Source organism: Gavialis gangeticus, unplaced genomic scaffold, assembly GCF_001723915.1.
Source record: "Gavialis gangeticus isolate Ggan-Ray unplaced genomic scaffold, GavGan_comp1, whole genome shotgun sequence".
NCBI lineage: Eukaryota > Metazoa > Chordata > Crocodylia > Gavialidae > Gavialis > Gavialis gangeticus.
The window spans coordinates 8,642,520-8,656,624 of NW_017728991.1; the positions used below are offsets into that span (position 1 = coordinate 8,642,520).

The 14,105-nt window shown below is 42.0% G+C and overlaps 1 protein-coding gene across 1 annotated transcript in view; it reads right to left on the reverse strand.

Annotated features, from left to right (window-relative positions):
* Positions 1–14,105, reverse strand: part of RAB11FIP4 (RAB11 family interacting protein 4) — a 219,392-nt gene that overhangs the window by 129,155 nt on the left and 76,132 nt on the right. The window contains exon 2 of the mRNA XM_019517044.1: positions 6,244–6,331. Coding sequence (XP_019372589.1) covers positions 6,244–6,331 — 88 coding nt within the window. The remainder of the gene's footprint in view (positions 1–6,243; positions 6,332–14,105) is intronic.

The window sequence follows — 14,105 nt, forward strand, 5'->3', positions numbered from 1 at the left end:
ACCTTGCTGGTGTCGTTTGACCCCAGTACTCTTTCCTGCCGTGGCAGGGGGTCGGACTAGATGATCTGCTCAGGTCCCTTCCAACTATGAAACCTTTTTTTTAAGTGTGGAGGCTAACAGTAACTCTCAATACTGGACAGTTTTATACTGCATTTGTAGAATCAAGCTGGGGGCCTTTTCAAACTTTAATGAACAAGTCCATTGCAAACCGAGGAAAACAAACACAATCAGAGCAAAGCAATTCCCTGCAAATGTTCTAAAAAGGCAATTTAACCCACACTGAGTCATGTCATTTTCATGGGCAATTAAGCAAATTTAATACCACAGGAACTCTAATCTGGTTACCTAATTGGATGGAGCTGGTTCCTGGCACGATTCCTAAGAGCAGCCAGTTTGCACTTTATGTATCCATGGATCTTTAATGGTGAATTCCAGCCTTTTATGGCTTAAGGCTATATTTAGCAAAAACTTAGTTGAACTTTAAAAATACTAAAGCCATTTTAAGAAGAACCAAGTTCAGTTCATTAAACAGGTGGAGAGTTGCTTCCAAGCTGAGGGTTCAACCCTTCTAAGGCTTAGTCATAAAAGTAGTCCTTACTTCAGTGCCACTGAAGTTAAAAAGACTACTCATGTGAGTAAGAGAGACTGGCAGGAGTAAGGACTTGCCAATTACTGTAGGGTTTTTGGGATTGTTCCATACTTAAACATATACTCTTAGAAGCCCAAATCCATTCACCTTAAACACATGTTCTACTTCAGCGTGAGTTTGTATTCATAGATTGGAACTGCAGGACTAAGGAGGACCAGTGATCTGGAATCATGTTTCTAGTTCAATGTGATGAGAAGGACGGTAGGGGGAGCTCACTCTTTGCTTTTTCATAGAATAGGTTTTTTATTAAAGCAAAGGGGAGAAAATTTATTCTTTGAACAACTGAAATAATGGCTTTGCGTTATTTAATTAGAGCCGGCTAAACAGCTTAAGGGCCTGATCACCTTTTTGAAGTCAAGATGGCCAATTACCTCTGGAAGTGCTACGGCCATTCGCAAACACCTTCAGGATAAGTTCTTGGATTTGTGCAATAAAAATCATCAGTCCTTGACCTCAGGGATCCAGCATAAGGGGTAAAACCTAACCGCACTAAAGCCAATGGGAATTCTGTTATTGGGTGAAATCCTGGCCCCAATTCTAATAAGGTGCCCGTGAACCAAGACAATATTTGGTGGCAACTGCTCTCTTGACTGGAAAAATGGAAGAGTGGCATGAAGCAAACAGCTGGAGAGTACAGATGCAGAAGGAGCTAAACTTTAGTACCTTGATGTTCCTGGAAGCCTTTACCTTGGAAACTTTACCTTGGTGAAGAACCAGTCCCTACCTGCAGCAATGCCTACCTGTGCCAGGAACAGCCCAAGCAGCAGCATCTCTGCTCCTGTGCTGAAGAAAGGCACTTTATACCACCACCCTGACTAACAAAAGGCTAGAGAAGGAACACAAGCTTCCTTACAGACAAATCATCCCTGCCAATCCTGAATGTCAGCTGGAAGATGCAATTTCCATTCCCTATCACTCCTGTGGCAACTTGTCTAAATCTTACAACCCCAGGGCATCAGGTACATGCTGTTAACTAGGGCCCTTAGCATTTCCCTCCCCCCAGGATCTCCTGACACAAGATTGCTAGCAGCTGGAGAAGATTATGCCACAGTTCCCCCTTGCAATGCAGCAATCCAGCAGAGAGGCATAACTCATAGGTCAAGTGATGCATGGAGTTTGTCCAGCTCAGCAGTGCTGGGATGAGGGAAAGCCTTGGCGAACAGCATGATCTTCTTTCATAAAAAGCCACGGATTTTTCACATTTAGCTGTGCCTTGGGTTAAGGAGATGGGAGGTCAAACTGCAGCCTCCAAACCCCAAGGTTTAACAGTGTATGCATCTAGGGTTTTGGGTCCATATTTTATAGAATGTGGACACCGGCAAATTATGGATTTGGACTGATGGAGGCCTGGATGCAGATATCAGTCGTTAGGAGGGCTCAGGGACAGCTTTTTAAATTTTTTTAAATTATTTTTTAAATACACATCTGGTTTTGAGGGCCTGAGATGACAGGTTAAAACGTCTAATCTCAGGGATGACTCTGCTGTAGGGATTTGGGTCCAGGCAACAGTCAGCGACCTTTTTGGGCTACAGGCCAGAGTGACACAGTTCACAGCAGAGGAAGGCAGGCACTAGGACTCAGCTTTCTTCACTATTTTTCCCTGGGGCAGCATAGAAACAGCACCCCATCTGGTGCTTCTGGGACAGTATGGGAAAGTGGTTGGTGGTAAAGTCCTCCCCCTGCCCCCCTCTGCCAAATGCTGCCAAAATCCCATGTCTGTGGCCTATATCAACTGGCTCCACAGGCCACAGGTTTCAAACTCCTTCCAAACTCAACATAAAAATGCAAGTTCAAGACCCAGACAACTTCCAAAACAGCAACATAAATGCATCTTGCTTTTGTTAGCCTGAAAGGCATTCTTCATCACACACTATCCAGGGAAACCTCTGTGAGAACTCAGCTCTGTGATGAAACCATTTAATCTGAAGTCTCATAAATAAGACATATGGCAAGGCATTAGGGAAGTAAATTTTGAATGTAAACGTGGAGCTTCAAGTGACAAGCATAACATAGATTCAGTCCCAATTATAGCAAAACCTCTGGATTTATGGTAGGCTCTCATTGTACTGTATTTATCTGATTACTCCATACAACTGGACTAGGTGCAGGTGTCAAAGGGCCGTATTTATAATCTGTTGCCACCTAAATGGATTGCTTTTGTTTGATAATGAGACTGCTGCTATTCTTGGGATGCATCGCACCACTGATAAATGAGAGAGAACAACATGGCAGAGCCATTCCGTTTTGGAAGGTGGGTATACATTTTAACATCTTTAATAAGAGCAATTCATTTTAACGAAAAATGTCTCTGCTAGCTAAAAACCAATAAAACCTTCCTAGGGTGAGGCAAAAGATTAATCTAGTTTTTTTTATTAAGTACTGCAGTAAAAATAAAATAAAATAAAAACATATGTATATATGTATGACACCCCATGATACTGTACATATACCTAATAGGGTGTCTTTAAAAACTGCATCTATTTCAACATTTTAAAAAGCTCTTACATTTCTACATCCTTAATACAAATCTCACAGCACTTAAGTTGATGCTAATTGTATCTGAGGTACTGCTGGAATTCTTTGGTTTTATATATAAAAAGGGGGGGGACGTGTAGAGAGATATCAATATGATATACAATCAGGTTCTTGCTGTGGGCCTAAGAACAGGTCTGCAGGAAAATTTGGGACTAGAAATCAAATGTCCTAGCACCTCATCCTGCACATGAATCATTAAGAGGTATTTGTTTCCAATGATTTTTTTTTTTTAAATCCACTGCTTTTTTTGCCATGAATTAATACTGATAAAAGCAAAAATTGCTGCGAATGCAGAAGCAGCATCACTTCTCACCACTGCCAAGGTATGCGTGAAGCAAAATGTTAATCCACTGGTCTTATTGCCAGAATTATGCTGATATCATTGAACATAAACAGCAGCCATAATATAAAAGGAAGTAAACATAATGCAGCCACATCCCATAAACACACACAGATGGACTAAGATCAAATGACACAAGGCTGATTTTTGCAGAACAGCATTTCCTATGACTGATCTGTATTTGTGCAGAGAGGTAGCTTGCCGAACACAGCTCTAACAAGGCTATTTTTTATAAGGCTTCAATCCTGCCAAGATTTATTCTCAAACTTAACTGCAGGGACAGGAATAGTCCTGCTGATTTCAGTTTCTACTACCTGTAAAATCAAGTGGAAATCTTTCTAAGATCAGGCCTTGTGTTTTTACTACAGCCACAGTGTCAGACTCCCACACACTCACTAAATTTGGATCCTACCTTTCTCCACAGTCAGCCCTTCTGAAATCCGTGGCATGACCTCCAGAGGAAAGTACCTGTTCATTGCGAGGCAGTGTCTCTTCCTGGGTACAGCGCTAAACTGGAACTCAGGGGACTCAAGCTCTATTGCCAGCTCTGCCACTGCCCTGCTAAAAGACCTTGAGCAAGCTGTGCTTCAGTTGCCCTATTTGTAAAATGGGGACCATGATACTGACCTCCGCTGGAGAGTGCTTTTAGATCCACCGATAGAAATTGAATGAGGGTTCAATAGTAAAAGGTACTATTAAAAAGAATACAGAGGAAGTGAAGGGAGTTCACATGATAAGATAAATTAATCTATCAAAGGATTAGATTTCAGTTTTTATTTCAGAGTTATTCAGATGACCGAGTAATCGTCACCGTTACTGGAAACAGGGGTGATACTTCTGCAGTACTCAGATTACCCAGCCCTTGATCGACTATATGGACTCACTATTAAAATGACTTTGGAATCAATGTTACACTTGTGTTATGCACAGAGGACTTGCCCCTGACTGTCAAGGGAACACGTCACACTTTATGCAAAAATATTTTGTATGGTATGCTAGGAAATGACCTCTCTCCAACTCCACACAGAATAACTGAGCTTAGCACAACCACTCTGCTGTCAGTGGAGTTTCTTTATTATTCAGATGAAAGGCAGTAGCTATAGAGGTGAGTGCAAGGTACCATATGTCTTCAGAGAAGAACCGACAAGATAAAACAGAAGCAATCTTTAACAGTGACATTTTGTACTGCTGGCCCTTAATGAAGGTGTGATCCTCACTGCAAACCTGGCCGGAGAATTTTTATTGCTCAAATACCTCATGGGAATAATAAAAGGGCCCAGGCAGACAACAAAACAAAGACTTATAGGTCTCAGGGATCACCACATGTGAAAGGGAATAATTCAGGAAGATGGACTTTTCCTCTCTACCAACTGGCTCCCCATTTGCATGCTAAAATTCATCAGCATTTTAGGCTGCACTACTTGGCTCAGCACCGATTCACCAAATTACAAGCAGCCCAGCACAGCAGCAGCCATCCCACAACTCTGGGACACCCACAGAAATGGAGGGTTTCAACACCAATTCACATCACTCTTTGTTTATATTCACAGAGAAATGCAACACTGATGCAAACCAGGGCTTCTCTCTTTTTGCCTGGTTTTGAATTCCCAGACAAACCAATTTTTGTCAAAAAGATTTTTGTTAAAAAATTCCTTCTTTTTTGCTCAGAAAAAACCAGCTGGCTTGTAGTAATGGGCTTACTCTGAGCACTGGATTACTCACTTTTACTCATGATGAATGACAGTTCTCGTACAAATACTCCAGTATGAAACACATCCAAAATTCAGCCCCCCTTCCATCTACCTGCTTATTATAGTGCTAGGAAAATTCCTTTGCCCGTTTATCTTCTCTCTGTCCCACACATGATTTCCCATGCAGCAAATCACTGGGGAGGCAGTTTAAAATGCCCAGAGCCATATGAAAGGGTTGAATAGCTGTCCATGAAATTTTATATCAGTCTGGGTGGCATTCAGACAATCCACAGAGTTTCTGCAAATTTCAAGATGTGTGGCATGAATTTGTGCTGATATTGAATGTTTCTAATGTGAAACCTTGGACTTCAGAGCCAGGGTGCAGTTAGCCTATGTCAACGATTCCCAACCAGGGTGCCACAGGAATTGTGGGGAGATGAGCAGGTAAGGGCAGGCTCAGGCTCTCCCTACCTGGCTGCGCCCCTGCCCCCACTGCAAGGAGGTAAGCACTGTAGTAAGTTAGTGTTTTTGAAATGGGGTGCCACTCAATTCACAAAAGTTATTGAAGGGTGCCTTGAGTTGGACCAGGGCTGTCTTAAAAGTAAAGAAAGTTGAGAACCACTGGCCTACCTGCCTATATGGAAAATTCCTCATGACCTTAACCCAAGTCTTCCCAGGTATACTCCAAGATTGGTATTTCTGAATGCATCCATGCTCATACCACGATCTCTTCGCCTGTCACCACGTCCTGTCATGGTTTAAAGAATTAAGGCCCTGAACTTCCCAAGTATTATTCATGTACTTAAGAAGTATGTAAGCAGTCCCACTGACTTCAATGCAACTGCTCCTGGGTTTCAAGTTAAACATATGCACAAGACCTTGCAGGGTGGGACCCTGATTCCCTGGGCTAATTAGTCAGAAGAACATACTACAGCTTACCAGCATGTTCACTGTTCAGTAGCCTATCTCCTGATGTCCCACAGGCATCCTGGAGTTAAAAGTGATTATCTTATTACAGACACACTTACCTTTAATAGCAAAAACACCGTGGCAGAAATCCTTAAAGTTGATTCTCCCCAGGTCATTTGGGTCCAAGTATTTAGCCAGTTTTTCCACCTAAAACAGAATAATAAATGCTTATTGCATGATTCAGATGTTTATGTCAGTCAGTGTCTCAGAAATAACCAGTTTGAAATATAACTGCAGCACACATTTGAAATATAAATATTGGGTAAAAATACATATACACATAGGTATAGAGCCAGAACTGTGTAATTTCCTATGGCACCAAACGTAGGAGAGACCATCTGAAAGGCACAAGAACATTAAAGGAGCAAGAAGCTTAACATGACATGAGCTTAATTTTGCTTGGTACTGTATCATTTTCTATAATCTTGGTTTCATGGTTTAACAAGTCTGATATAAGTTGTTACACTCCATAAATGAGATCACAGTAGGTATAGCAAAGTGCATGTGCATTTAAAATGAGGGAGGTATTTCACATCAAGGAAAACTTGAAAGATTTTTCAGGGGGATTTGAGGAAAAAGAGGGAGGGAACTTGGTAAATGGGAAATGGCTCTGTGTCAAGGAGCTGGCATGAAAGAAGGCACAAAACTAAGAGTAGGAAAAGGACATCAAAGAAGCAAGTTGATGATGAGAGAGGCTGAAGATGGAAGTAGGAGAGTTCAGTGAGGCAGGGGCTGAGAAGACCTGGGCTTTATTTCTACCCCCGCAACCACCCTGCTGAGTGACCCTGGGGAAGTCGCATCACTCCTCTGTACCTATTTCCCCTTCTCTCCCTATCTAGGTCTTGCCTATATAACAGGCATGGACTGTCTCTTGCTGTTTGTATGTACAGTGCCAACAGAGTGAAGCCTTGCCCTGAATTAGGGGCTTGAGGCACTGCTGTAATAAAAGGCTGTGGAAGGCACAAGGGCAAGAATATAGGATGGTACAAAATCCTGGAAGATACAACGCAAGCTCAGATGTGTCCATTTGAACAGCAACAAAAACCCAGCCAGAAATATGTGCAGCAAATGAACGCTAGTGACCCAGTTTTTCAATTTTCTGGTTTCTTAACATGCTAGAAAAGGCCATCCAGCTGCATTCATGTCTGGAACTTCCTTCTCTGCAGTTATTTTTCCATCTAGGTGCCATGTACCAATGCCACGTATCCCTCTGACGTGACCTCATTTAGAACAATGAAATCTGGGCCTAATGAAGACGATGAGGAAAGCAGGAGGCAACAGTCTGATGGATTGTTCCCCTGGGTTCAGTCTTCCATCTTCCTGTGGATCATGCATCTCTGAATAGCCTGAAGAATCAATGATGCCGCACAGAGCAGCACCTCAATGCTATCTAGCAAAACAATTAAGCGCCCTCAGCTATGTATTAAGCAGGTGTTTAAGGGCTGCTGAATCAGGACACTGGGTAGTACCTTGAGTGGTGTTAAATACGCTGGATGGATAGACTGCACTAAACAGCAGGCAGATGTATGGGTTGGTGTTGTTTTAGACAGATTTCATTAAGAACAATGTATTAATGACAGCTGCGTGAAGAGTTGTTCAGCCTATCATCTCTATACAAGGCAGGCATCCCCAGTTAATTGAATTTACAAAACTCATTCATGTTATTAAGTATATAAACATGTCTTTTGTCTGCCATGACACATCTGACAACACACATAACTATTTGTAACTGGTGTGTGTTCTCTATCAAATGTTGATCCACTTCCCAATTTCACAGTGCTTAAGAAAACATTATCTTTATTCTGCACGTGGGAAAATGAAGCACAGGTGTATCAAGTGACTTGTCTCCAGTAATACTGTAAATTAGTAGCTGGACAATGAATAGAACCCAGGAAAGAGGAAAAGAGGCCCATCTAAAATGCTACAGTGATGCACACCCTGGAACTGTCTATCACTGCATAACAGTATCTATCCTGTGCACACAACAGGTAACATGGGTAAGGTAGCTACTAGGCAAGTGGAACAACTATGACTGAATCTGGGAGACTGATCACTTGCCCATAAGCATCTCTCTGCAGTGCAAAAAATGCAGGGCGCAGAATAGCACGGGGACAATGGAAAATTCTGAACTTTAGTGAAACTCTCTGTCTCCCTACCATCTGTTTTATTTTTAACAAAATCACCTGCCACTCCCCTTGTGCGTCTGAGAAAGTTGTAAAATGCATTTTCATCAGGAACAAGTCAAAGTAGAAATCTTACAAAACTCTCTTATCATGCAAACCTTCAGAGAGATGCCAACGAGTACTGTCGATTTGACAGCAGAATACAGCAGCAAGCCAGAACCATGGACAGCACACAACAGGTTTCACCCAGAGGGAGTTTCTTAGAGCAGCATTTCTCAACCTGTGGGTTACAACCCAAAAGTCAGTTGCAAGAATATATGAAAGGGTCGTGAGCAAACTTTAAAAATGGATTGTCCTTTAAAAGAGAAAAATGTAGGAAACTGGCTTTTCCCTCGCAGGCTGGCAGAGGTCCAGCCTGCAAGGGTCTACTTGGGGGCACCCCACCCCCCCATGCTCCACACACCTGGGGGCTGGGGCTGGCCATTAATGTTTACAAATGGGTCCTGGTGCAAAAGGTTGAGAACCACTGTGTTAGAGGAATTTAATACACACGCCTATTTTACATCATGGGAAGCAGAATAGTTTTTGTGGTTATAGCAGGCATTGAGTGTCTAGGAGTCACTGTGTAACCTTTTTATGCTTCAATTTTCCCATTGTAAAACGGGGCAATAATTATCTCCTGTCTCAAAGGCACAGTGTGGGTATTAACATACTGATGTACATGCAGTGCTCCAAATCCTCAGATAAAAGGTTTTATGGAAGTGCAACAGCAACGTTCTGTAGAAGATAGATCAGATGATGGGGTATATGGACATAACAGTTATATTGCTATTACATTATATAACTTATGCCTGCCCACTCCTATACCAGCATAATTGGACCCACACCTATTCTGTTTAAGTCGAAAGTTACCCAGGTGTAGCATACATATCAGGACAGACATAAAAATAGATCAGAACACCTGATGTATGCTCCCCACCCCTTTAAAATGATTTAAGGGTGCATCTATTCTCTAGGACTCCAGAGACTTGGGTTCTACCCCCAGCTCTGTGGCTGACTTATTTATACGACCTTGTACAGCTCACTTAACCTCTCTGCACCTCAGTCACTATAGCTGTAAGAAGGAGATAATATATACACCTCAAGCTCTAGAGGAGAAGAACAACACTACAATATACCTACACAAGTGTTGTTATTCAGAAAGAAAAACAACACAAAGACATGAAATGAAGATCAATAAGACTGCAATGTAGTCAAATGACTGTTCATTTGAAACAAAGCCCAATAAGAAGCTTCAGGAAAACCTAAAACAACTCGAGGTGAACTTTGCTGATGACCTAATTTCTCTGCGTTCCCACCACCCATTCCAGCAGGTGATGAGACTCGGTACCACTGCTGATGAAACAGCAAATTGTCAGTTCTGTGTGGGATGGCAGGACAGCAAGGTGAAAAACTACTTTTCCTCCAAATCTCAGCTTGACTGATTTAATTTTAGCCTAGAGGGGAGCCACAGGAAGCCCCTGATGTGCCTCTTTGATCTCTGCTTAGATACAGATTTTGGGCAGCATCGTTTCCCACCTGGAATCTCCAGGCACATGTTTTATTCTGGATCATCAGAAGGCACGATTCACATTTTGCATTCAAAGGGCTGTGGGGCTGTCTTTCCTTCCCCCCTCCCCCCGAACTGCTGAACATAAAGATGCCTACTCAGATTACACATTCATGCAAATCATAACCACATCTTGTGCTGCTGGTCCACACAGTACTGGTTATGGAGGGGGGAGTAGGAGGGGCAAAACGTATGAATTTGTGCATTCAGCTCACATACCAAACCTGCGTGCAATACAGCTCTCGGCATACACAAATTCACCCAGAGATCAAGCAGAATCTGTGAACACCACCATAAAAGAGAAGCCATATTTTGTTCAGTCTCCTATGGCTACAGAACGTCAGGCTGGAGACGCATCTGTCTGCTGTAATTGGCACTGTGTGCACATCCCTCTTCTAACAGGCTTGTCATAGATGAGGCAGTCGAAGGAAGCCATGTGCATTGGGCTAACATAAATCAGATTAGGTTTATTGCCAAATGGCATGAAGCTCCCTGATGCGCTGGAATGTTATGTCCCCTGCCCAACATATTTTACAGCATCAAAGTGCCTCCTCCTTTTGAGGCATGATAAATGCAGCAATATTGTTATATGTGAAAGCAGGAGGGGGGGGCCCATGAGAAAGGCAAAAGGAGGCTGCACGCTTGCTGCTTACCAGGTACTTTTAGATCAATTTTACTGTCCTGAATACAGCCTGGTACAAGCACAAACACTGATCACCACGCATCTAAATGCATAGGATATAAAATGTTGGGTCACAACATACCTGAGCAGCACGTTCCATATTGTTCCAATTATAGAAGTTGACCCTGCTTATAAGTTGACCCAACAACTTCAGGTTCAACTTTAGGAAAATAAACAGCTACTTCCCCTTACTGTAGTCATTCAAGACCTCCAAATGTTACTGTCCTTACAATACCACCCAGGAGAATCATATAACCAAGGACACAAATGCACCAAACTAGGACTAAAATAAAAACTGCACTGAAAACATTTCTGACTTGGTGTTTTTATTGCAAGCATAAAAATACTGCAGGCACACAAGTCAAGGCTGTAGGGGGCCTGATTTTAGTTTGACTTCATATGTAAATCAAGTGCCTTTTTATGGTCCTATTGAAGGACAAACCGGTGAATATACAGTCAGAACAACACAATAACCAATCTACAATTCACTGTACAATTCTCTGCAACTAAAAGACATAGTTGCAGGTAAGATTTTCAAGAGCACCTAAAGCCCAGTTCCTTAAAGTTATTTAGATACTGAACTCCCTTTGATTTCAGTGGGAATGAGGTGTGTAAGTGTCTTTGAGCGTTTGGGACTGAATTACTTTAAAACATAAAATCTCATTTTCAAAAGAGATTTAGATGCTTTTAAAATGTCACTCTTTTCTCTCCACCTATGATGGCAAGAAGCATCTTGGACTTTCCTGCCATGCTGCTCATATCAGCTTACCAAAGCATGTGCCACTTCTCTGATCCATTTATATATACATCCTAGGCCAGACTATCACAGGTGGTAGAAATCCAGAGCACCATGGAAGTCTGATTTTCCAACAGTGTTCTGCAGCAGATCCGCCACCCCAGATCACAAGACTAGCTTAAAAAAATAAATCAGAGAGATTTCATGATAATACATTCTAGAGCCTTTTCATTTGGCTCTGGGCTTTGTGCATATAGGGATCATGCTTTTGTGCTTTTATTTCTAAACATGAGGGAAATACATAAATGTACTTTTATTTGTTTTACATGAAAGCTGAATTTTTCACAAAATAACATGACTCCAGAAGCTGAACCCTTACAGGAAAAACAGACAGCTCGTGCTGGTAACACTGGAAGTCAAGAAGGTGTCCTAATTCACAACAGCTGACGATCTGACACCATTCATAAAATCTAGCTCTTTTAACGAGACATCAATATGGCTTCTGTGAAGTACACGGCAAGCTGAAAAAAATCTTCCTGAATCCAATTAAATACAACTGCCTTCAAAACAAGACAAAAAAATCCTCACTTTATTGGTACCAGAGAGTGTCAAAGACATTACAAAAAGATAATGAATCCCATCTTCAGGTCCTGTTTTCAGGTATACCCAAATCGGTTTAACCACACTCACTCAGCTCAGCCATCAGGGGCTTGTAGCATCAAGGTTCACAACAGATGTGAAGCTTCTCGTCTATTAAAGGACTATAAAATGAATGACTCAATCATCAGCCAGTGTAAATCAGCATAAGCCATAGACTTCCATGGCTCTACAATGATGCGTTTCCAACCTAAGTGTCTGACACCTGCTATATACAGGAGAAATATCTAAGCAGACATAAGTCTTTCAGGTTATAAGATCAGTGCCTGTCCTTCTCTGACAAATGGCAACACTCCATCACTGCAAGGTTAGCAAATGCTATTTCAATTGCTCATCGGGTGAGTTAGGTAAATTCCCTTTCCTTGCAGGTGTTTTGCCAAGAGGCAGGAACCTGCATTCTTGCTTTTAACTTACAAATCTCCTGCAACCAGCCAGGACACTTCTGAACAATTTAATAGTGTGCTTCAACACAATAATATGACTGTATTCCCTCACTGACACTGGCTTATTTCTGAGAGCTCCCCACTGTTCCGATGGTTTTAGCTGCCAATCTCTTGACCACACAAAATTACATTCCTGAATCAGATCAAATAAGAATGCATAAGCTGACGTGTATGGATTCTGAATGAATAAAAAAGTGCATTAGTATTTACTAGAAAGCAAAGCTTACAGGAAATGAAATTACTCAAGCAACTTGCCTCTGTCTGCGGGTCCATCTTACAAATAAGAATTTGTGAACTTAAATGTAAGATCTAACTTAGAAGAAGTCAGAGGTAATGTAGAAAATAAAGATATACAAAGGTAGATGAATCAAAGCAAGAAGCTACAAACAACATGATGAAATTTAAGCTACACTTACCATGCTCTCAGCTGGCGTAAATCACTACAAGTCAGCAGAGCTACTGGAGTTGAAGCTGGACGCCTGAATGCATTTATAGCAAATTTCTGAGAGGAAAGGCACTCATTCTGCTTCAGCTTTTCAGAGTTCCCACTACATTAAATGTCTGCTGCATACTTTGGACCTAACACTATGTTTCTCCATTGTGACTCCACTGATTTTAATGGTGTCAAACCAAACCAGCTCAGAAGTGAATGTAAAAAGAGAGCATTTGTGATGTGAAGGGACTTTTTCCCTGCTCTGACCTGTAAAACCCCATCTGTTCTTTATGGGATTTCCTCAATTGCTGAACATTAGGATATAAGGAACTTAAAGGCAGTGCAATGCTCTTCCAAGGTTGTTTTGCATCACTGCAGATCCCCCCTGCCCTCACTAGCAGCTAACTGTAATTGAAAATGGTTGGTTTGACAATATAGGCAGAGTTCCTCATATGGAGGAAAATGCCCACTGGAGCCTGGTTTACAAAGCTCCTTTTTCCCTCCTCTGTACTGAGCTTTGTGTGGCTTGGTAGGCATGGAAAGTTCACATGCATTTAGGTATGGAAGTGGGAAAAGAAAAGATGGGTGGTACCCAAAGGAGCAATGGTAGGGGAATGCAGGGCTGTTGGTTGTAGCTGTGTTGGTCTAAGGACATAGGTTCTTTGGGTAGATGTGATATCTTTTGCAAGCTTTCAGGCACAAACAACCTTTGTCAGGCATAGGGACACTCTGCTGGGGTTACATGTTCTCCAAGGTAGAACCCATTGACAATCTCCACCCATTGTCTTCCTAATTTCAACTCATTTGCATTTTCAGAAATGCTTGTTGCAAATTAGTTTCTTTTCTCTCTTGGAGAACATATAACACCAGTAGAGTCTCCCTATGCCTGATGAAGGGTGTTTGTGCCCGAAAGCTTGCAAAAGATATCACATCTACCCAAAGAACCTTGCCTGCTTGGTAGAGGAATGCAACTTCCAGGTGCCAAAACTCAGCTCTTAGTTATAATGGGGTAAATCCAGGGCAACTCTGCCAACTTCCCTGAACTGCTTTGATTTGGAGCTCATAGCACTGCCTCCTAAAGAGCCAGAATGCAAACATGAAACTAGCAGCCTGTCTAACCTGTCAAAGCTAATATTTTGAGAGCTGCGACTCTTGATAATAATGGATGCTTGAGATGGGAAGGCTCCTCATGCAGATTATGTTTCCTTTATTTTTTGCTTTCCTTCCCCCCCCCCCCC